Here is a 25,983-nt window from a genome sequence, read left to right on the forward strand (position 1 = left end):
TGGAAAGGTGATTATCACATCAAAGGTAGGACAGATGTATACAGATACAGATACAGATGTATATAGATATAGATATAGATCACCAGCTTAATCTCAAAATCTAATTTTAAAGGTCCCTTTTCTGAGTCTCTTACTGGTATTCATCATGGTACCTGCCAGGGTACAAAGTTGGCACATTCAGTAATCTGAAGATTTATTTACAAAGAGGCCACATTTACAAAGGGAAACCATGAAGGACAGAGCTATAATCTAGACTAGTAGCAACCAAGCTCGAGTTACCCCTGTGACCACAGAAATGAGCCATTACAAGATACAAAAAGAGAAAATTTCACAGAAGAGACTGCATTGACAGGGGTAGTGACATCATTTAAAACATACAGCTAGACTGAAGTGACTTTCCATGGTAGAGCCAAGGGAATACATACTCTGACTTCACTCTCCTCCTTCTAATCTCTTGCCATAGTACCATAAAGGTCATGCTCTGGAGGGCATGGCGGCCCTTCTGCTGTAGTTCATCCGTGTAAATCTTCTGGACCAGAAAGCAGGTATAGGCAAGTGAATAGTGGAGCTGGGGTCACAAGAAAGATAACGAATTTCTCATTCTCTTTCTTTATAGCTTAAAATAATTTCATGAGTGTAGTGGGTATTCAACTTGTTTGATGATGAGAGTGGGTATTTAATGTGCTTAATGATGGAAATATGATTGAATGCAAATGTGAATGAGTGGAGACATAAATACATTTTGTGCCATATTTCAGTCTTCAGTTACTGTTCCTACTCTTTTTACTCCAGCAGTGCTTTCTCTTTCTCTGTCCACATTGCTGACAGCCTGTGAAATCCTGACTTCATTGCTTCATTCTTTCCTGCCATTGCATCTGCTTGTTCTGTGACTAAAAGGGGAGCCCAGAAATGCAGAATTCTCTAAAACATTGATAAAATCCAACACATTATATAGAAAAAAATGTATATGTGCAATGGAGATTTCAAGGACAGATGTTTGTGGGTCACTGAGCCCACATCTCTACAGTTGGTTTCAAATAACACTCATTTATTCTAGAGGAACTTCTGCATTCTCACATTGCCCACTGGTGGTCACCAGATGGAGAAAGGCTTGCCTTCCTGATGATAAATGATTCGTTGGTGCCTAACATGGTTATCCCTCGATTTACTGGAGCGTTGTATCCCAAAGGAAAGCAGTATCCATATCCTAAGGTAAGTAACGTGAAAGTACTCGTTTGTTCTCTTTCTCCGCACTAGTGACTTGATTGATAGTATCCTTGGTTCATGAACAAGTTGTCTTTGCAGGGGGGGAAAAAAAAGGAAGCTTTTCATTCCTGGTTGGCAGAGTCATCTTTCAGGACTTGCAGTAGCCTGTCCAGTGTTCGGATAGGAAGAAGTAGAGACGATTCAGGGCTTCCCAACTGCCACGTTTGCTGCATTTCTTTCTCTTTGATTCCCTCATTCTTTTTCCCCCACCTTCCCAGTTAGAAAGAAAATGAGAAAAGTTAAGGGGCAACACTGATGCCAAGTCACAGGTTTCTCCAAAGTCCATTCTGTGTTAACATTTGTTTTGTTCTGGTTGTTACTGGCCTTATAAGGAAAGAAGAAGTCCCATGGTCAAATAACTTGAAATTTCTTAGTTAAAAATAAAGCCCAAGTTCTTGCAGATGCTTTCTTAGAGCACTTAATATACTGTATGTTAATGTGCATTATAAATGTCCCATAGAAAACTGACAAAGCAGAAAGCATCCCCAGTAAGAAATAGACTAAGCATAAAGAATATCTATAAAGAATAGACTAAACAGAGAATCACCAATAAAGGATAGACTAAGCATAAAGAATTTATTTGTATTTGTAGTAACATCAGTTATTATTTTGTCAGAGCATATTCTGGAGCATACTTTATAACATGAGGGGGTAGAGCCACAGCCAGGTTGTAGCTAAGATAGATGGAACTATTTTATTGCGTCAGGCAAACATGGACCTCTTGCCCAGCGAGCAAAACTATTTTCAAAGAAGGGAGCAGGTTGCAAAAACATCTGGACTGTAACTGTTATGTTTTTTTTTTCTTCCTATGGTGTGACATTTTTGATAACTTAAGGTCTCTTTAAAAAAAAAAATACATTTCCCCTGTGTTTATATTACAAAGAAAAAGACTCATGAATGAGGCTTCTGTGCTTGAATCATGTAAAGATGTTTTAGGAAACTTTTTTACACATTTCAGCTCTTAATTAGGTAAGAGGTGGCTGCTAATTCAGTGTAGAAGCTATGTTTTTAAGAGATTTTATTCTTTATTTGAGAGAGAGAGCAAGAGAGTGAGAGAGAGCATGAACAGAAGGGGGCCCAAGGGAGAGGGAGAAATAGACTCCCCGCTGATCAGGGAGCCTGCCAAAGGACCCTGGGATCATGATCTGAGCCAAAGGCAGATGCTTAACTGGCTGGACTGAGCCACCCAGGGGGCCCTCAGAAGCTACTTTTAAGCCATTTCTGAGTGAGTTGTAGTTTGTTTCCCAAGCACAAGCATGATAGGTTTTATACCGTAATGTAACCTGTTCATTACATTAACTGGGCATGGAATTGGACAAATTACCCATCACATAGATTATTCTATGAAAGCATGGTGAGGGTAGGCATGACTTTTCTTATCTTCCTGTCATCCACCAGACTCAAGTACTTAAATAGAGAAGGAAGGCAGGGAGGGAGGAAGGAAGAAAGATAGCCTTGGATATAGAGAGTCGGGGATAAGAATAGAGTTTCCTCAGTGAGATTCTGCACCGTCTTGTTTGTTGTTATGTTTTTTCCCCCTGTCCACCGCACCTTCCTTCCATAGACTGTGGTATTAAACAGCTGGCTTACAGCGGAGAAGGACAAGAAGGTTGAGAGGAATCTGATTCTCCAATTTTGAAATATTATTTTTTTTATCTTTTCTGGTTATAAATTAGAGGGCATATACACTCAGGGATCTTCAGGAGACAATGGCAACTTGACCTAACAACAACAAAAAAACCCATAGTCACCAAGAGATTTTTTAACTGTACTTCATGTACATGACTTACCACTTCTGTAGTTTAGATTTGGTCACGTTTGATGAATGATAGTTCGTTCCTCTGTAGTGTATTTGCACCCCCTCCCCCCGAGAAATGACTGAAAAAGCTTCTCAAATATATTAATTCTCATGTATGATAATGAAGGTTCACCTGACAGTTTAAATACAGAATGAAGTAGCGTATTGTGAGAAGCATATGTGACCAGGCACGATATTCACACACGACTGTTTGGTTTTCTAACTGCACAAAGGGAATAAAATCAGCCCCAGGGAAGGAGCAACATTTTGTAATTCATTTCCCAAGAGGAGTGGGGATCTTAGGACTCACAACATAAGACCAAATGCCATAGGTGCATTTTCAAATTGCCTTCTCAGTTAGGGGCTGCTGGTGCTTGAACTTGGACACTCCTAGAGCCTCTTAACTTTAACAGACTGAGGCAAACAAATAGACAAACAGAAATGTCTGAGCAAATTTACTTCGGAGGATCCTGGGTTGAGAAACCTAGACACTTCGTTATTAGTAAGTTATTATTTTATTAATTATTTAATGTTTCTTAATAGTAAAGCTAGCCATAAATAATAATATTTGCTATTGAAGGGCACCTGGGTGGCTCAGTTGAGCTGCTGCCTTCGGCTCAGGTCATGATCTCAGGGTCCTGGGATCGAGTCCCGCATGGGGCTCTCTGCTCAGCAGGGAGCCTGCTTCCTCCTCTCTCTCTCTCTGCCTGCCTCTCTGACTACTTGTGATTTCTCTCTGTCAAATAAATAAATAAAATCTTAAAAAAAAAATATTTGCTATTGCATAAATCAGGTGTGCTAATAATATGCTTCATATTTTCAGAGAGACTTTTCACTCCCCCCCCCTTATTTGGACCTCTTCACAATTTTCTGTACTTACGGATGGACAGACGAAGCTCTCTAAAAGGCTAAGTGCTTTTATAAAAGTCATAGTTATTTTGAGAACAGGGAAATAACTCAGATTTATTGATTCTGTCCCACTCTGTAGAACAACCAGAGGTTAATTTGTATCTCCAAAAACATAGCTGGAATCAAAATTATCTTCTTGGAAAGCTAACAAATACATCTGGAGCTCTGTTTGCTCCATTTACTCCTAATGACTTACCTATATACGTAGTGGGATATACATAGGATTCTTAGACGGTCTCACTCTTCGAAAGAGATAGAGAGGGATTTGTAATACAATGTGAAAGTCCTGAATGTGTGTCAGTGACTACTATTGAGGAGTGTTAATCATAAAGAAAAGATAGCTATTCCTGGTGCCACGCCGAGAGAAAGAATCGTAAGTCCTCAGAAGGTTTTTAGTAGGAAATCCCTGCCCAGGTACTTAAGACAACAGGACTCAAAAAAGCAAGATCTGTGCTTGATCCTTGTTCTCACGTTTCAGTATCATTTTGGGTATACTACTGGAACTTTGAAAAGTCTTATTTTCTGGTTTACAACAAAACATTTGCTAGGTCTTCCACCAACAACTGTATTATTTTTATTTGCTCTTACTTTTGCAATAAAATTCCAAAAAGTAGTACTTTGACATTGAAATAATTCATAGAGTTCATACTAAACTGTGCTTCAAATTAAACTAGATTAAAATGAGTGCAGCAAATACTCAATGTGGTCAGATTTACTAATGAAATACTTACACTAAACAAATATATTTGTATTTTACTTAATTCAGCATGATTCAGAACTCATAAAATACCCTATCATTAGCAATTCAGCACAAAAGAGATGCACAGTTCTATCTCAGTAACCTCAGGTTAATCTTCTTAATTAAAGCATTATCTCATTTAATGACAATTTAGTTGCCAGTAAAATAAGGTTAATTATTATTGAGGCTTGTGTTTCAGAATCATAGAGGAAGGATTCTGTAGATAAGCAGTCTTTCTGGCAAATGTGACTATAAAAAGCAAATAGATGAACTCTTCTAATTTGCAAACTATTGAAATGATCCAAATATTAAAAAAGGTACAAATGAACTTGAAATGTGCACTTAATTTCAAAACTCCGTGGAGAGATAAAAATCTAATTGGGATTATAGAATGCTGGACAGCTGAATTTTAGAAACAGCCTGATGTGTATTTTTTGTCTAAAATTGGCCACATGTGTACACAAGTTTTATAATTTGTTTCCATGTAAAAGCTAACTGGGGTATCAGTAATCCTTTACAGGTATATGCATACAGAAACAAATAAGCTTTAAAAACAAAACAAAACAAACAAAAAAATCCCTGCTTTACAATTTGGTAATAACCATATATGTCTTTGACAAAGGATGTCATAAAATTATTAATCATTGATAAGAACTGACAGAAACATCAAACTTAATTAAATTTCTCTTTTTCTTAATGAGCTTATTGAAGGATTTTAACAATTAGCAGACTTTTTTTTACCAAGTAGAGAAGTCAGTGTTTTAATTACTTCTAATTCACTACTATATACTAGTTTAGATATTTCTTAAAAATTTAAGACTTTTATAGATAATCTTTTTGTTAGTCCACATAACAGAATTATGAGATATTTATAGCTATAGAACGGAAACCTACTTTGGCTCAAAACTTTTGACTTATGACATATTCTCAGTGAAGTATTGTCTTATTTTTGATAATATAATAAAATAATACTTGAGGATTATTACTTTATTATTAATAATATTATTAATATAATATTAATTTATAATATTTTATAATTTAATAATATAATAATTTATAATATATTAATATAATAATAATAATTAATACTTAACATCTTGCTCATGATCTATATTTAGTAAATAGCAGTCAAAATGTAAACTCAGGTTTCTCTGACTCATGGGTTAAGCTAAACTGGTTCTCACAATGTGGTACTTTTACCAGAATGATCAGCCTTATCTGGGAAACTATAGAAATGAGATTTTCATGCCCCATGACATGAGAAATGCTGGTTAAAATCTTGTTAAACAAGCCCTCCAGTCCTCTGGGTAATTTTTTCCCCCTTTTCAAAATTTATTTATTTATTTATTTTAGAGCTAGAAAGAGAATGTGAGTGGAGGGAGGATCATAGGGAGAGGGCAACGAGACCTCTAACTGAGTGCAGAGCCCGATGTGGGGCTCAATCCCAGAACCCTGAGATCCTGACCTGAGCCAAAATCAAGTCAGACGCTTAGCTGATTGTACCACCCAGGGACTCTTTGGGTACTTCTGATGCAGGCTAACACCTCTGATAACCACTGAGCTATAATATATATCATTGTGTACATGTATGTATATGATAACATATGTTATTGGACATGTATGCATTACTCTATGTACTAGTAATAATATATATTACTGGAAAAAATATATATCAGAGTCTTATAAAATTTACATACAAATTATAGTTATCTGATAGTCTTGTTAAGATAAAGACTCCTAGGCCCACACCTGGAGATTTTTGAGTTGGCGGGGGGCCCAGAATTTGTTTCTAAGATTCTGGGTGTTGCTGATGAAAGCCACTGGTCAAAGATCAACACTTTCAATGGCACTACTAAATATTATGTCCCGGCTCTGATTTTTAATAAACCTTGTCAAACTTGAGAAATGATTAGATTAAAAAATATGGATAAGGCCAGGATTTTCAGGGAGGCTCATGGCAATTAAATTGAAATGGGAGTGATGTGAAAAGGAGCTCCTTTGTGTGGTAGAAGGCTAAATTGCCCAAGACAAATGTGCCCATGCACTTGAAGGGTTTACAACAGTGAAAAGCTTTATAAAATCTGACACAAGAGCCTTCTCTGTGAGACAGGATCATAGCTTATCTTCCAGGAATCCCTTCATTATATGAACCATTTCCATAATCTCTCTTCATAGCATAGTGTTTCTGTAGCGAAGGACTTTCCTGACTCCTTCCATTGGCTCAAAACTTCCGAATTGTGTATGATGCACCCCCAAAGATATGCCAGTCATTTTTGTTTACACCAAACACTAATGATGTACAATACCTTGACCAAATGAATTTAAATAAAAAAGAAAAGACTATTTTTACAGCAGCTTAAGGTTCACAAGTCTGACAGGTAGAGAGAATTCACATGTGCCCCCTGCACACACAGACGTGCAGAGTCTCCCCATCATCAGCACCACTCCCTGCAGCAGCACATTGGTTACAACTGATGAAGCTATGCGTCATAATCCCCCAAAGTCCACAGTTGACATTACAGTTCACTGTGTGTGTTGTACGTCCTGCAGGCTTGGACAAAGTTATGGGATCCATCGTTATGGGATCACACAGTGGGATGATCCCTGAACATCCTCTGGGATCCATTCATTCATCCTTCTGCCTTCCCCTCTGTACTAGTTGTATTTACTAGCCTAACAACATAGTCCTCGAGGAGCTATTATGGACTACTGGTGGAATGTGTTATGTTGCTTCTGGTCCTCTGGTCCTCTTCAACTTTGGGTTTTGTCAATGCCAATTACTTGAATGTGGATTTTTCTTTCTCATCTTTAAATCACTTTTTTAAAAGAATCACTTTTGTAATTCCCCTTGGATTTTTGTCCATCTTCTAACTCAACCCACTTTTAATGGCCTCTTTCTTTGTACATCTCATATAGTCTTCTCCTAAAACATCCGCTGCTCCACGATGACACATCAGCACTTTGTTTAGGAACACAGCGCCCCACAAGCAGTCACCTGATTCTCTACATTATTTATTCATGCTAACATTCTCTTATTCATTCATTCTAATTGCTTGAGATGTATTGGTAAAAGGTCCCTGTTGTGCCCCCTACAAGTTCACAGTATCTTTAGAAAAACTTTGGAGGCCATTGCCTGGGAACAAACTGAAGCAAACAAAGCACAGCAGGGAAGAGCATCCTGGGTTTAAATAGTGGCTTCCCGGGTTATGGGATATCTACCTTCCACCGTTTGCTTAGCTTCTCCATTGTCATCTGGAAAATGGTTATAATTATTCTTAGGATGGAAGTAAGGATATTTAGTAAGATTATTCATGCAGTGCCTTTATTACATACTATGAGCCAGAAGCATACTAATGTTCTGGGCTAGTTATTACTGATTCTTGTCCCTGTCTTTCCACTCATCTAACTATGTACTTAGTGAAGGCAGACTGCTCTGTGGCCCACCACCTCCCAAGGAGCACTTACACCTCATCTGGTATTTACTAAAGCTTAGAAGGGAACTGGAGGGAAGGGAAGGAGATACAAGATAATAATGGGGGAGAGGCAAACCATAGGAGACTCTTAACTATAGAGAACAAACTGAGGGCTGCTGGAGGGGAAGGGGGCATCAGGTTGTTGGGTGATGGGCATTAAGGAGGGCACGTGATATAATGAGCACTGGGTATTACATGTAACTGATGAATCACTGAATTCTACCTCTGAATCTAATTTAAAAAAAAAAGGAAACCTAGGTATTTTTAATGCATTGGGATGGATTAGGTATTGGGGAATTTTAAGCATGTGTCACCCATATTGGCAAATCTTTTTCTTTCTTTTTCTTCTTCAACTTTTTTTTTTTTTTTTAATTAGCCAGCTTTTCTCATTGCATTTCTTATCCTATAATGTGAGTAGCAGCTTGTTCTACTAGTTGTTTTGTTAAGCCAGCCCTCCTGGTGTCATTCTAGGGAAAGAACACAGAAGCACTGCCTAATGAATAAACTCATCATGATTTTCCATCACCTTTAATTGTCTGACTAAAATGCTTGAGAAACAGCAATCTACAAAAACAATTGAAGGCAATCAGGTTGTTGAATTTAAAATCATTTCTACTTCAGAGAAATTAAACTTTTTCCCTGTTCTAACGTAATACTATAAAGGAATCACACCACATTTTCTTTTTTCTCAATATATTTTAATGCTTAATATATTTGTATTACAATCTTCATTTTCTCAAAGGCAGGTCAAATGAACCCAACCGTCAAATTATATGTTGTAAACCTATATGGACCAACTCATACTTTGGAACTCATGCCTCCTGACAGCTTTAAATCAAGGTATGCGATTTCCATTTTACTTTTACTTAGAAATAGTTATTTTAACTTCAATTATCATTTTGTTGCAATTTAGAGAGATGTGTTCAGCTCAGCAAATCCACTTGAAATTAAATCTGAGGTTGTCCCATTAGTGCAGGAATGAACTCATTCTGGGTTTCTTGTTGTTCCCAGGGAGCATTTAAAGTTTCAAGGTGATTAGCAGCACCAGAAAATGACTAAATTGTAGTGATATTGAGAATTAAACTTTTTGCAGGAGATTTGACAAGGAGATGGGGGCAAAGGATCATTTTCCATTGAGTGTTCTTCCTGAGAATAGTTCCTCCATTTTTTTTTAAATAGTCCTATTTAAAAGAGTACAATTTTCTTAGAGTTTTTGTAGGTTTTCCAGCAGAAATTCTCCCCATAGCTTGGGAGAAATTCCCTAGCTTTCTTCTCCAGGTAGGATAATGTAATAAGATGTGGTTTCAAAATATCCTACATATGAAGCCTACTTATCTAAGAAATTTGAATGAAGAGAAAAAAAAAAACACATTTAGTATGTCATAGCATAATTTTAGTATTAGTAAAATCTCCAGTAGCAGACAGTGGATCAAATAACCATGTGGATTTTAAAATTCAGAGTGATCTGAAACTTCAGGAGTATTCTGTCAATTAGTGCAACCCTTTGAAACTTTACAACTGTTCTGGTGATGGAATATGTAGCTGATTTAGGAAAATACTTTCAACTATTGAGTGATATGGGGCTAAGCTCAAGCTTTGTTTTGATGCCATCAACCATCAGTGCTGGGGGACTGATTCAAATTCCACTCAAATGTTCCAGTGATATATTTTGGAAAATTCCATCACAGTTGCAGGTTTTCACAGACAGTGGAGCCTGCAGTGTGTGGAAATTTTCTCAATTTTAAAGTTATTAAAAATTTATGGACTGCTTACACTGGAAGGTCGCCCATAGCCACCTAAAACAATCTGTTTCTATTATTGAGGGAAAAAATGAGGCCCAGAGAGAAAATAGAACCCCAAGATTAGTTGGTAACAGAGGTAGGAATATAGTAAAGCCTTTTTCTAGTTATAGACCATTTCATGCAAGTCATGATGGAAGACCTTACAGGGTTTTTGGAATTGACATTTAGAATGCAGTAGAGTTGACCAAATCAGATAGGAACTCTATACTGAACTCAGACTACCAGACATGGAAGGATTAGTCACAAATGAAGCAATTATGGAAGCCATTAGTATTTTATATGGTCCTGAGCTCTTATCTTTTTCTGATTCATTTAATGCTCTGAATTAACAGGAAAAGGGCACTAGCCTGGAGTGTTTGAGTCACAACTCTGCCACCCTTTCATTACATGAGCTTGGACAAGTCACTCTACGTCTCTCTGGTCTGAATAACCTCATTTTAAAGTAGTAATTTTTTGTTTTCCTCAGTCTTTTGAAACCTTTGAAATAGAAATCAACTTTACAATATCCAGCTTCTTTTTAAGAAAAGGTGGTGATTCTGGACCTTGATGTTATAACCCAAGACTGTCACCAAACACAAAAATTTCTGAAGATAGAACCAGTTGTTATTTATTGGGTTATTAGTTAAGTATATATCTGTAATATTCAAAATATAATATGATAAATTTAGTCATCCATGGCAAAAAGGTATCACATATCCTTAGATATAAATCCAATACACAGAATAAAATATGAGATCCCATTAAGAGTGAGGAAGAATATTGTAAAGAAAAATCTCTTAAGTGTAATTCAAGTATGTTGGTTTCATGATAAACTTGGTCTGCAGTTTGGGGAAAGTGAGTAATACCTTATCTATACAATGCACTGAACAATTTTGCTTTTTCTCCCTCAGGGTCTTATGTAACTGCCACCTACAGCATGTGAAATATACCAAAATGTATGATTTTTGTTGAAAAACTCAAGATCAAGGTTTACTTCAAAATTGATAATTTTAAAATATCACCCCAGCTCAGTTTTACAGAAATGTATTTCCTTACTCATCTGTTTCTCGTAGGAAGTTTCGGTCCAATTCACAGAAGAGTAATAAATGAATTTTAGATCATCCACATTTAGTCACTCTGAGCATAGGTGTTACTTAGATGGGCTCAGAATCACACAAATGAATGAAATAGATATATCCATGGTGCAAATCAAAGAAAGTTGCATTCATCTGACTGCACATAAGATGGAAACCAAACTCATTTTTTCATTGGTTTTGTTTTAGGATTATGAACATCTCTAATATTTAATACATAGTACATTAGCCATTTAGAAATTAGCTAGGAAACTGTTGTGCTCTCCTAGTTAGAGATCTAAAAGAGCATGTCATTTTTTATAATTTAGTGGTCAGGGTCCTAGAAATTAAACAGATGACACAGTCAAGAATGATAAGTGAAATGCAGTTAGTTGAGGGACTATTAACAAAAATGTGAGCAGAATTAAGGGGAAACTCACAAAGGATGAGAGAGCAACTCTAAGTATGTAATAGAAAAACTGCTACTGTCTCAGGACTGAAAGAATGAGGTCCAGACTCAGTTATGAATCCTGAGGAGGCCTGTAGCTGAACAGATGGCCAAGGAGGAGCTGTCCACAGACCAAGCAATTCAGTCATTGCCAAACCACACCTGAGTAGAAAGTGGGTCCTGGGAATTAATACCCTGGACTCACTATCCTCCCAAACTTGAAAGTTCCTGCAGAGGCCTTCCACTGGCAAGGCAGCCTCACTGTGGAGGCTGCAGGTGGGGAGAACTGGAGAATGGACCTGGCAAATGAAGACTATTCCATATAAATAATTTAAGAATAATATTTGCCATAAGAAATTTATTATACTTTATGCATGTGTTGTTGATGACCATGTGAGGACACAGTGATTTTTCTGAAGCCACATGAGAAAGTGTTCTGTATCTGCCTGGTGCTGTTTCTATCTCTGTATCTGTCTCTGTATCTTTTTCTGTGTGTGTGTGTGTGTGTGTGTGTGTGTGTGCGCGCATTTCCATCTCTCTATTTCTATACAAACACACAAACACACTCATACACAAATCTACATACACATATCTGTGATTTATCTTATTTATGCATGTGCTTCTACAAACCTGCGTATTTTTCTCATGCGCACTTCACTAAGTTGCATTAGCATACTTTGGACCTGGAGTTTTCCATGGTAACTAATGCCTGTTTCCCTCTCTAACTCATTTGCCTTTTTCTCCTAATTTATGCTCATTTTATTCTTAAATTTTCCTAAGCTAACTCAGATTCTTTTTTTGTATTTTAAAAATTTTAGATATAAAATGCATAAGTTAAATTTTTGGTACCAGTATTAGTAGCACTATTCTCATATTAGTGACAGAACTCCTACAAATTCCAAGAAATACAGATCATTTTTTATTTTTTCAAGTTTATAAGTATAAACATGCATTAATTGATTTATTAGTAACATACTTTCCCCATGCCCTATTAAGACTATCAAATGCTTTGGAGAAGGTGGTGGGGTTATTGACATTGGGGAGGGTATGTGCTATGGTGAGTGCTGTGAAGTGTGTAAACCTGGCGATTTACAGACCTGTACCCCTGGAGCTAATAATACATTATATGTTTATAAAAAAATAAAAAGATTAACAAAAAATAAAGACCATCAAATGCTCTCTCTTTTTGGAGTTTGTGTTTTGTTCATAGCTAGCCATTATCATTTGATGTTCTATTTAAGCTCTCAATAACAGTATACCCAAATAATTCATTCATTCTGTAATAATTTACTTGTTTACTTTTTTTGTTCATTATCTAAGCCTCGGTATTTTATATTATCTTTAGATATGCATATGGCAATTAATAATGAATCATATTCTGTTACTTTGTGCAGTTATAAGCCTTATCTTTTTTTTTTTTTTTTTTTTTTTTGGGACTTCCTTTTTTTCCACTAAACTTGAACTTCATCTCTTATCCTCTCATAATATCACCCTTGTGGCCGTAATAATTATTAAACGTGTATGTACACACCTAAATAGGGAGGAAGATTTATAAGATAAATAGAAAGATGGTCTTTTATGGCTTGAGGTACCTTATAAACTGTATTCTTTGACTCCCACTCCAAAGAGCAAGATTCGTTTAGAATTTATAAATCATTTGTTTTGGTCTGTTGATTGTTTATTTGGCTGGTTGATAGATTTATAACAACCCATGTTTATAAGTGTAATAGAAATATGTCTCCAAGCTAGAATCAGCATTCAGTAGACCTTGCTTAACACCAGATACTTAAACTCTAGTCAAAGAATGTAAAACAAATTTTAATTCATTTATATGGCTTTAAAAAGAAACTAAAAGGATACCATAACTTGGAGAAAGACATAATTTCCCTTCCTTTTTCTTTCTCACACACTCCTTCATTTTTTCAAAAAATATATTTGTGATTCAGCTAAAGATCCTCTATCAAACAAAATCAGATTATGAATGCAACTTTTCTTCAATAGGAATTCAGCTCATACTCTTATCTTTAACTATTGTCTGTATTGATTCTTCAGAATGTAGCACAGTAGGAACTCAGATAATGCCCCTTTATGAACATTCCAGACCCATTTGGGAGTTAGATGATTCATCTCATCTTAAGGGAAAGGAACATTTTACAAATTTTTACACTATGAATGTAAGGTATTGTAAGCATTCTGTATCATTATTGGGATTTATAATTAAGATTTTAAAAATACACATTGAAGTTGGGTTATGAACATTGGGGAGGGTATGTGAAATGGTGAGCGCTGTGAAGTGTGTAAGCCTAATGATTTACAGCCCTGTACCCCTGGAGCAAATAATGCATTATATATTAATAAAAATAATAAATTAAAAAATACACATTTACGTTCTGGTGGAAAAATTTTTTTTATTCTTTTTTTTCTTTTTTTTTTTTTTTTTTTTGCGGGGGCGGGGGCGGTTTGGGGGAGAGAGAATCTTAGGCAGGCTCCACCCTACTAGCACAGAGCTCCACAAGAGGCTCCGTCTCCTGAGCCTGAAATTTTGACCTGACCAGAAATCAGGAGTCAGAAGCCACCCAAGCGCCCCCTGGTGGAAAGATGTTTTATAGTAATGAATCATATAGATCTTTCCACAGGTTGGCATGTCTGTTGTTTTGAGGAAGTTGTTCTACTTTGTATTCAGATATCTCCAGGCTGAAGAGTAATGGTAGTATTTTGTCTTTGGTTTCTCCTTACTCTGTGTCTCTGACATTATTTTATTTATTTGAAATCTTTCTTTAGTCATCCACCCTTTGTAACCCATTATTTTTAGCGTGTATCTCTGATGTGACATTGTAATATTACCTGTCACGCTTGAGAGCACCTTGCTTTTTCTTCTGTATCATTGAAGTATGCCTAGTCTACAATTTTTTTCTGCTAAAGAATATTATTGTCTTTAAAAAATCAAATTAAGAAATTATTCTATGTTCATGGAAATGCCCTAAATGACCCTTCTTACAAGTAATCCATAGTTACTAACAATGGTCTTTGCAGATCACTAGCTATGGCGTGGTCATACATGCCATTACAATACAGTCATGGGTAGAGATCCTGGATTATCTGGAAGAGAGTGAGCTCAGTGCAATGATATGTATACAAAGATTATGTTAGAACACAGAGTAATGATTGGAGAGAAAGCCAGTGAAAACACAGGTGTGACTTCTAACATAGTACCTTTCTGCTACTGATGCTGGGCCTCCATTCCACATACTCTTGTAAACAATTAGATCTTCTGTGCCAGACCTCTCAGTTGATTCAAAGTCTTTCTTGAGTGCAGTCCACCTAAAACACTTGACTCTGTGGCTCAAGAGGGTGAGCTCCTTGCGGACTTCCTGGGTAATCCAGAGCCGTGGATACTACGAACAAGCAGGAAAGACAATTATAAGGAGGGGGCAGTTCTGCTAGTCAATGGTTGTGGGACACCAGATCTAATGTGTTCATGATATGGAGTACAGGAAGACAGCCACATCAGCAGCAGGCAGGCCAAGGAGTGTGATTTCTAAGTAAGGGCGTTTCCCTAATCCCTCATTCAGAGGAAGCCTGATTACCTATGAGAAAACTAAGGAGAGCTGCACTTAGGATCCTGGAATAAGCAAAGAAGGAATACAGGATGTGTTTTACTTCTTATGTGTCAAGCTCTATTTTAATTTTCATTTTAGGTAACCCCAACTCTTTATCATTGAAATTTCAGTGGCTTGAAATTACCCCTGAAAAACCTTATAAATTCAATTTTGAGGGCAGCTCTTATCTTTCAGATTATAAATAAGGTCAATACTAAGACAGTTTACATCATGCTAAATTCTCCTTATAGGCAACTAGATACATTATGTACAAACACAAAATAATCACAGTATTTAATCAAAGAGAAAGATGAGTGGTGTAACTATGAATTAATTACTTTAACTTAATTTTACACCTAAATTAGTGTACCCCTTACAAAAAAAATCACTTATTCACCAGATTTGCCTTGGTTGTATTTTAGTGGCTTTTCTAAAGTCCTTTTTAAAAGTCAAGATTTTACATCATAGATAATAAATATGTGTCAGTGTCTGTGAAGACATTATAATGAAGATGTTCTTGTAACATTACACTTGAGGGCTACTTTGAAAGGGAAAACACTCAAGATGAATATTTAAATTTAAATTTTGTTGTTACAGTTGTTATTTATTTTAAAAGTTATTCATGTTGGTTGTCATCTCATTTGACACAATATGCAATATTATTCACTTAACTAAGATAAATTCCCGATTGAGTTTGAAAACTTGTATCTACCAGTTCTATCTAGATTTTTCTATAAATATAACCTCCTTGATTTTACAGTGTTTGGTCAGTTGTTTACAATAACCAAATTATTTTTTACTTCAATTCTAAACAACATTTATAACAACTAATCAGAAATATATATTGTCAGAATTCAGGGTTTCTTTTCCTGGTTATAGTATCCATTGTCATTTTTCTCCATGATAAATCCTCTAGATAAATCCATTAAAGGTTAATACCTATATTTTCCCCTTTTCAATATTCATACTGCTGAATATGAAAATGCATGCAAAATAAATCAGTTTAAGCGAAAACACAGTAAAAATGAACTGGATATGATTCTTTGAAGAATCACAAGGGCTGCTCCTTTGGCCAAAGATTAATCCTAAACCAGTTAGTGGCACATGTGATTCAAAGTTGTCTTTGTTAACTATTCAGAGAACTTTCACTGAGTTTCTTGGCATTTTGAAGTGAGACTTAGCTGGTTTTGAAAGCTGTCAGCTTTCAAAATATTGGAGAGATTGTTGAAGAAAATATGGCAGGCTTCACTGTATGCTAAGTTTTGCTTGCCCTTCTGCTGACGTCTTCACTTTCTGATGGGCTAACCAGTTTTCTGGAGGAAGCAGTAGCTTTTCAGAAATGTTAGAAATGTAAGATTCATGTAGCTAAATATCTAACCCACAGGTGTCTAAGGACAAGTGATTTGTATCACAAAGCTTTTCTACTCATACATGATTTTTTCCTAAGTGACATAAAAACTGGGTGAATTTTTTAAAAGATTTATTTATTTGAGGGAGGGAGGAGCAGAGGGAGAGGCTCTTCAAGCAGATTCCCCACTGAGCATGGAGCGACAGGGTTCCTGATCTCACTGCCCATGAGATTGCCACCAAGAGTTGGACACTTAACAGACTGAAGCGCCCAGGTGCCTCTGGGTGGATTAATTTGAAGACTGTGCTCACAGATGCCACTTTATTTATTTACTTATTTATTTACTTTAAAGATTTTATTTATTTATTTGACAGACCGAGATCACGAGTAGGCAGAGAGAGAGAGAGAGGAGGAAGCTCCTTGCTGAGCCGAGAGCCCAATGCGGGGCTCGATCCCAGTACCCTGAGATCATGACCTGAGCTGAAGGCAGAGGGTCTAACCCACTGAGTCATCCGGGTACCCCTGAAACTCAGTTTTGTTTTTTTGTTTGTGTGTGTGTGTGTGTTGTTGTTGTTGTTTTTTAAATTATTTATTTATTTTTTTAATTTTTTATATATTTTATAAACATATATTTTATCCCCAGGGGTACAGGTCTGTGAATCACCAGGTTTACACACTTCACAGCACTCACCAAAGCACATACCCTCCCCAATGTCCATAACCCCACCCCCCTTCTCCCAACACCCCTCTCCCCAGCAACCCTCAGTTTGTTTTGTGAGATTAAGAGTCACTTATGGTTTGTCTCCCTCCCAATCCCATCTTGTTTCATTTATTCTTCTCCTACCCACTTAAGCCCCCATGTTGCTCACCACTTCCTCATATCAGGGAGATCATATGATAGTTGTCTTTCTCTGCTTGACTTATTTCGCTAAGCATGATACGCTCTAGTTCCATCCACGTTGTCGCAAATGGCAAGATTTCATTTCTTTTGATGGCTACATAGTATTCCATTGTGTATATATACCACATCTTCTTTATCCATTCATCTGTTGATGGACATCTAGGTTCTTTCCATAGTTTGGCTATTGTGGACATTGCTGCTATAAACATTCGGGTGCACGTGCCCCTTCGGAGCACCACACAGATGCCACTTTAAATCATCTCATCTGTTCTGAAGCTGGGCAAATTTTTGAAAAGTTTTTTTTTTTCTTTTCATCATAAATTGAATCAGTGTTGATTACTGCATTTTGTCTGTGTGGATTGAGGGTTTTTTGATATAGATTTCCAATCATAGAATCTGCAATGAAAGAAATACAAACTAACTATAGGGAAAAACATAAGCCTTCCCAATCTAGAAATAACTTGAGAACATCATAGGCTCCAGTAATTAGCATCCTCACTATATGGAAAATTCAGTAGCCCCTCATCTCCATCAATTGAATTCCTTCTTTGTTTTAAACTGTTTCAAATAAAGAAGACTTTAAGAAATTAATATATATATGCATATGTGTGTATAAGAATATATGATGATTATGCCTGGAACTGGCCCTTGACTCACAACTGAGAAAGACCACACACAAAATAAATAAATAAAAACTAATAACTCTATCATGCAACTCCCCATGGGTAAAGTGAAATAACATGGAGATCATGCGTAAGAAATAATTATTAAGTGAAGAATAAGTTTTGCCTTTTAGTTGATTTTACCTTTTATAAAAATAAAATGCAGCTTAAAAATTTATGCTTATTACACATTAGTGCTAACCAATAGACAGTTTAAAAATTATTCATATGTCTATTATCTTAATTATTTTTATTTTTCCAAGGATTTCCTTTCTGGGATATCATTTACTTTCATATTTATTCTCAAATTCTTGGTACATTTTCATGTGTATGTAAATGCACATGTGTTTACATACATACACACATATTTGTATTTATGTGGGAGTATTCAGAATAGCAGATGTGTATGTGTACATAAATAGAAATTAATATGATGTGGCATCCTTATAATGCTTCATTTATCCTTGCATATAAAATAACAAATGTATGTTAATAGTGCTATACAGGTTCTCTGGCTCTAAATGTAAATTTTGTTGTTGTTGTTGTTTCCCAACTAGAGAATATTATATCACTATGGTTAAATGGGTAAGCAATACCAAGACGGTGGTCAGATGGTTAAATCGGCCTCAGAACATCTCCATCCTCACAGTCTGTGAGACTACCACTGGCGCCTGCAGTAGAGTGAGTGTAATTTACTTTTCTCTTATGCTTAAAATGAAGTACTTTCTGCTACTCTCAAAGGGATATCAAGCAATCCATTGTACAAAACACAATATTTAACTTCCAGAGGTAGTTGGGAAAGAGTCATTCTATTAGAAGTATATACTTTAATCCATAAATCATCCAAACTTTGAAGTGACAGAAATGAGTGATAAGCAAAAGAGGAAAAAAAAAAAAAGACCAAACTTTAAAAAAAAATGAATTCTTTTATAGTATAAAGTGGAGTCTAAACCACACTAGTTTAATTCTCAAATACATCTTTTTCTCCATATTTTGAGTTTGATAAACTTAGGAATGTGGACTGTTTTTCCTGTCTTCTTCAACCACATTCCAATAATTCCATCTTTTTTTGGTAGTTCAGATTAGTCTTCTAAAATAATGAACAGTGTCTCTTTTTTAAAATTAAATAAGAAGAGTAAAAAAATAAAAACTGGTCCTTTGAACCATTGTGTTTTGAAAGCAGTTTGTATTTCTATTTCTCTAATCATTTTTTATAAGCTCTGCAATAAATCCTATAGCAATTCTTAAAGTTCTTAACTGAGGGTATACTGTAATTGTTGTTGTGTATATGCCTGTATTGGTGAGTAGTAAAGTATTCCCAGTTACTTAAAACCAGAGTTTTCAAACTTCTATTTCTGGACAGGATGGAGTAAATTTTGCCAGCCTAACCTCTCTGCTGTAGTTAACTATAAACCTATGTAAAATGAATTAAACAACTACTCTCAGATACTGGACAATAGCAGGATCAGGACATAAAAAGTGAAATAATATAAACATATAAGATAAGCCTAGCTTCCTGTAGGGCACACACACAGTGCAAGCTAATGGAGTCCTAGAAAAGCTCAGTGGTATCACTGATCCAAGTCAGCAGGGAGAATCAGTTTGAGGCTCTCGTGGTGGCTGAAATCTGCAGGATAAGTACCACAAGATTTGGAGCTATAGAGAGAAGAGCTCCAGCAATCTATGTAAAGGACCTCTTAGGACTTTAGCTCTTAAAATTAAAAAAAAAAAAAAAAAGACTTTAGCTCAATGCTTAACTGTGCAAGTACAGGACACACTTCACAGAGAGAGAAGCAAATACAGAATCTGCAGGTTTCGTAATTTGGAGACTTTGGAGTGCTGAACAGCAAAAAATAGAGCACTCTCACTGAAAACCCTTTGCATTCAACTCACAGCCCAGAAAGAAAAATGCATTAGAAATAAGGCTGTTCTATACTCTTTACAGTAAACCTTTATATCAAGCTGGAAAGGAGCAAGTACATGCCTATAAATTAACTGTCTTCCTAGAACAAAGTTTACTCTTTTAAATGGAGAATTAAAATTTAAAATATCAATTACACAATCAAAACATACTATACATGTAGAAAAATAGAAAATGTAACCTGCCTACCTCCCTTCAAAAATAGTTATAAAAGCAGACTTACGCAGAATAGAGATGTTAGAATTAACAGGTACAGAATTTTTTTATAAAGCTGTTTGAAAGATTCTTGGCAAATTAAAGGGTGGCCCTAATTTATAAATAGATGAGATATTTCAGTAGGGAAACAACTATAAAATACAAAACAATGGAATTTCAGGAACTAAAGAGAACAGTATCTGAAATGAAAAAATTGGATGGATTAAACACAAATTGGGCATTGTTGTAGTCAGGGAAATAGAAACAATTCAAACTGAAGTCTGGAGGGAAAAAAGACTGAGGAAAAAAAAAAGGAACAAAGCCTCAGCTACATATGGAATAATTTGAGCTGTTGTATATGAGGGATGAAATACACACAGAAGGCAAGGCTTGAGATGTTGGGGCAAAAAAACAAAAAAAGAAAGAATGACTTAAAATATCCCAAATCTGAAGAAAAACCATTAACCCATGTATCTAAGTTAGCAAATCCCAAACAGAATAAAAACAAAGAAAATAAATAGGCACATAACACTCAAATTATTGTAAACCAAAGTTTATGAGAAAAGTTTCAAAAGAGCCTGAGAGAAAAATACATTACATATGGAGGAATAGAATAATGAAAATTACTGCCTCTCTCTCATCAGAAATGATAGAAGCCAGAAAGCAATGGAATACATTTTTAAAGAAGTGAAAGAAAAACAGTGTAAACCAAAAGTCTGTATACTCTGAAAATATCTTTCAAAAATGAAGACAGACATATTCAGATAAATAAGATCTGAGATAATTTATCACAAGTAGATCTGCTTAAGTAACATGAAATGAAGTTATTCAGTCTGAAAGAAATAGCATCAAATGAAACCTCAAATCTAAATAAAGGAAGGAAAGGTGCTCCAAATGACAAACATATGAATAAAATTAAATAAAAATATTTTCTAGTTTTTATTTTTTCTAAAAGTTAATGGATAACTTAAGTAAATCAAAACTGTCAAGCTAAAAGTCTTGTGTACAGTGAAAGAAACAGTCAACTAAATGAAAAGCCAACCTGTGGAATGGAAGAACATGTTTGCAAATCATATATCTGATTTTCAATATCTAAAAGTATTTTTTAAATATCTCCTTCAACTAGATAGCAAAATAAAACCAAACCAAAACAAAACAAAACCCCCAATAATCTAATTTGAAAATGGGCAATGGACCTGAATAGACATTTTTCCAAAAAATATGAAAAGGTGTTCAACATCACTAATTATTAGGGAAATGCAAATCAAAACCTCGATGAATTAATCACCTCATGCCTGTTAGGATGGGTAGTATCAGAAAAGACCCGAGATAATTGCTGGTGAGGAAGTAGAGCAAAGGAACCCTGTGCCCTGTGGTAAGATTTTATGTTGGTATAGTCACTATGGAAAATAGTATGGCAGATCCTCAAAAAAATTAAAAATAAAACTTCCATATGATCCAACAAATCAAATTCTGGATATGTATCTGAAGGAAATAAAATCACTATCCGAAGATATATTTGCAAGCCCATGTTTGTTGCAGCGCATTATTTACAATAGCCAGGACAGCGGTAAAACAAAACAAAACAAAACAAGTGTCCATCAATGGATGGATGGATTAAGAAAATCACACACACACACACACACACACACGAATATTGTTTAGCCATAAAAAAGAAAGAAATCCTGTTATTTGTGACATATAGGGGAGGGAACTTGAGGGCATTTATTATGAGTGAAGTAAAGACAAATACTCTATGATCTTGCTTATATGTGGAATAAAAAATAAAAACAGAAAAAAGATTAGTGTTTGTGAGGGGTGAGGGTGGGGAAATTGAGTGAAGGTGGTTAAAAGGTACAAACTCCCAGTTATAAGATAAATAATTTCTGGGGATGTAATGTATGACATGATGACTATAGTTAACAATGCTTCATTGTATATTTGAAAATTGCTAAGAGAGTAAACCTAAAAAGTTCCCATCATAAAGAAAAAAATGTAGTTACTTGGGGTAATGGATGTTAACTAAACTTGCAGTAATCATTTCATAATATATACATGTATCATTATGTTGTACACCCTGAACTTATACAACGTTATATCAATTATATTTCAGTAAAACTGGAAAAAAAAAACAATAAATTTTACCATTTTTACAATTTCCAGAAAGTGGAGAAGGAAACTTTTCTTTTTTTATTTTTTTAAGATTTTATTTATTTATTTGACAGAGATCACAAGTAGACAGAGAGGCAGGCAGAGAGAGAGAGAGAGAGTGAAGCAGGCTCCCTGCTGAGCAGAGAGCCCGATGCGGGACTCGATCCCAGGACCTTGAGATCATGACCTGAGCTGAAGGCAACGGCTTAACCCACTGAGCCACCCAGGCACCCATGAAGGAAACTTTTCAATTCATCTTATAAGCACAGCATTATCCTATTACCAAATCAAGGCAAGGACTTTATGAGAACAATTTAGACCGATACATCTCATGCACATGTATACAAAAAATTCCTTAAGCATATTGATATATCATCTATGGCAATATAGAGAAGAGTGCATTATGACTAAATGGGGTTTATTTTGGTAACTTATGATTGGTTTAGTACTGAAAACCAATCAATGCTACTCATTATTTTAACAGAAAAAAAAAGTAACTCAGTAGATGAAAAATAAAAAGCAGTTGACAAAACTTAATATTTACTCATGATAACTTTCAATATAAATGAATAGAAAAATATCCTTAATTTGATAAAGAATACCCAGAAAATACCTCAAAGTTATACTCTATGGTAAAACACTTTCCTTATCTTCATGTCATCAGTAAGGTAAAGACATACATTCTCACTGTAGTGTGGAAACTTTATTAGAGACTCTAACCAGAATAACTTGGCAAGGGATAAATATCAGGATGATTGGTAAGGAAGAGATAAAATTCTCTTTATTTGTAGATGTCATTATTACATAAATAAAAAATAAGACATCTGCAAAAACAAAAACAAACCTGCCCAAAAAACACACACAAAAAATCCACCCTAGAATGGGTCACAATTCACAAGTCAGGTTACCAACTTAAATTGTTAAATTTTCTGATTCTTATTTTACTGTAAAAAGCATGTATGTATACAGGATACTATAAATTTCTTAAGAAATGCTTACTAAATTATTTAGGGGTAAATGGATATAATGCCTCAAAACTTCTATCAAATTATTTAGGAAAAAAAGTATGTTTCTAACAACTTTTAATTGATTTTGAAAAAAAATATGCTTTTCCCTTTCTTCAAATGGTTTTGTTTCTATATTGAGAGATATAATAATAAAGCAAATGGAACAAAATATAAATAAATGAGGAATATGTCTAAAGGCTAAGCAGGTGTTTCTTGAACTAATCTTTCAGAACAAAATGTGTTCCTATATACTCATAACATTATAATGAAAAATAAAAATGCCACTAAAATTTTTAAAAACATTAAATACATAAGGATAAATTTAACAAATAGTGTGCAAAATCCCCATATTGAAAACTGCAACATTTTTGACACACATTAAGAAAGACCTGAATAAATAGAAGCTATACCACATGCTGGACTTGAAAGGCTGAATGTTACAGGTGGCATTCTACTCAGAGTGAACTAACTGTGGTTTCAGTACAACACAAATTCCCAGAAGAATTGGGAATTTCTGTAGAAACAGGTTGATTCTAAATGAATATGGCAGTGCAAAATCAGAAACTTCGTACCAGGCACTGTTAAGAAACAGTTTAACAGAACAGCTAAAATGAACAGCTAAAAATTGTTTGCAGAAACTATTTTGCAAAATGTGTATCTAACAATAAAAAATACACATCTCAATCATGAAAAGACAACCCAATAAAAAGGCAAAACATGTGGAGAGAAGTGCATAAAGAAGTAATAAATGCATGATAAAGTATTCAACATTAGATATAGGAAAACATAGATTAAATCAAAATGAGATAACACTATATACCATTAGAATGACTAAAATTAAAACAACAAAAAATGACATTATTGATGAGGATATAGAAAATTGCAGTTCTTGTTCTTCATGAGTAGAAGTGTAAAATGATACAGCTAGTTTAAAAAATGATTTTACAGTTTCAAGTTACACATACACATATAAAACATATATATTATAATGTATATTACATATATAGGTGTGTGTATAGATAGATAGATATAGATATACTCCATACTTCAGTAACTCCATTCTTAGATATTTGGAAAAGAAAAAACACCTGTATCCACCAAGGATTTGTTAAAAAAAAAAAAATCTTTAGAGAAGCTTAATTTACAGTAACTAAAAATTAGAAGCTGTCTAATTATCTATTAACAAGGAATGAATAAACAAAATGAGCCATATCTATACAATAGAATTCTGTTAAGCAATTTAAAAAGAAAAAGAATACTGATATGTCCAGCAATATGAGTGCATCTCAGAAACACGGTGTGAAAGAAGTGCCACTCAAAAGAGTACATAATACATAATTTCAATTTATCTGAACTTCTAAAATAGGCAAGACTCATCTATGGGAAACAATTTCAGAAGAGTGACTGCCTTTTTGGAACCTCTGGGAACGGGCATGAGAGAACATATGAGGAAATGTAAAGATCTGATATCTTGATGGGACATAAATATATCTGTCAAAACATCACACTTTAGAGCTGTGCATATCACTATATACAAATTATACTCCAATATTAAAACATAGTTTTTAAATGGTCTATAAAAGGGAAAGGGGGAAGAAATTTGTCTTTGATTGGAGTGGTGAGCATGGATGTGGAGATAAAGTTGATGCATCAGCCATTTACTGACTGGATTTGACTAATGCTCTTTATGTTTAGCTTGTATTTATTAAAAAATCTATTTTGGTCATCATCTTTCATCTGATTGGTTGGCTAATATTTTACCACTTATTTGTTAAAGTATTCTGAACGGTTTCTTATTCAGCTGATAATATATTACTTAGAAATTGGCATGTATATATTCTAGTCAGAGAAAGCCTGTCATCTTTCCTATATAATGATAATTTGTATAGATAATGGCAAGAATGTATCAAAATGCTTCATCAGAAAATAGATATAGGAACCCTGTCATATTATTGATTTGGTACCTTATTGATATTGTTATATTTCCAATATATTTCGAATCTATTTATAAACTTAAAGAAGAGTTTACTTTCTACCATAATTGAAATAATAAGAAAAATAAATGCAAATGCAAGTGAAACTTTGGACTTCCAGGGATTCTAGCAAAACTTAGTAATATTAGTTAAAAGTGACACCAATATATATTCTTGTGTGTCTGTGTTTCATATTTACCAAGGATGGTTATTGCAGAGATGCAAATAGAAAAATCAAGGAAATTTAGTTAGATGTTTTCTTGATATCTATATGTAACAAAGTCTAGTGAAATAAACAAAATAGAAACAGGCCCTGAAAAGAGAAAGTGTTTGATTATAATGTATTGATATGGCTTTAAAAGAGGATACTGGTTTAAAAAAAAAAAACCTATAAATAATAAGTTTAAATATATATATATTTTGCATATAGATAAAATTTATAATATATTGTAATTTCATTTTCATTTAAATATTTTTTTAAAGATTTTATTTATTTATTTGACAGGCAGAGATCACAAGTAGGCAGAGAGGCAGGCAGATAGAGAGAGAGGTGGAAGCAGGCTCCCTGCTGAGCAGAGAGCTCATGCGGGGCTCGATCCCAGGACCCCGGGATCATGACCCGAGCTGAAGGCAGAGGCTTTAACCCACTGAGCCACCCAGGTGCCCCTCATTTAAATATTTTTATTACAGACTCATTTTTTAAAGTACAAGATTTTCCTAAGTTCTTGTATGTAAACAG

The 25,983-nt window shown here is 34.9% G+C and overlaps 1 protein-coding gene across 2 annotated transcripts in view; it reads left to right on the forward strand.

Moving 5' to 3' along the window:
• Positions 1 to 25,983, forward strand: part of DPP10 (dipeptidyl peptidase like 10) — a 599,077-nt gene that overhangs the window by 494,389 nt on the left and 78,705 nt on the right. For both annotated transcript variants that reach the window (XM_059394419.1, XM_059394420.1), the window contains exons 9-11: positions 1,058 to 1,212; positions 8,928 to 9,025; positions 18,555 to 18,678. In XM_059394419.1, the coding sequence (XP_059250402.1) occupies positions 1,058 to 1,212; positions 8,928 to 9,025; positions 18,555 to 18,678 (377 nt within the window). The remainder of the gene's footprint in view (positions 1 to 1,057; positions 1,213 to 8,927; positions 9,026 to 18,554; positions 18,679 to 25,983) is intronic.

Source organism: Mustela nigripes, chromosome 3, assembly GCF_022355385.1.
Source record: "Mustela nigripes isolate SB6536 chromosome 3, MUSNIG.SB6536, whole genome shotgun sequence".
Classification (NCBI taxonomy): domain Eukaryota; kingdom Metazoa; phylum Chordata; class Mammalia; order Carnivora; family Mustelidae; genus Mustela; species Mustela nigripes.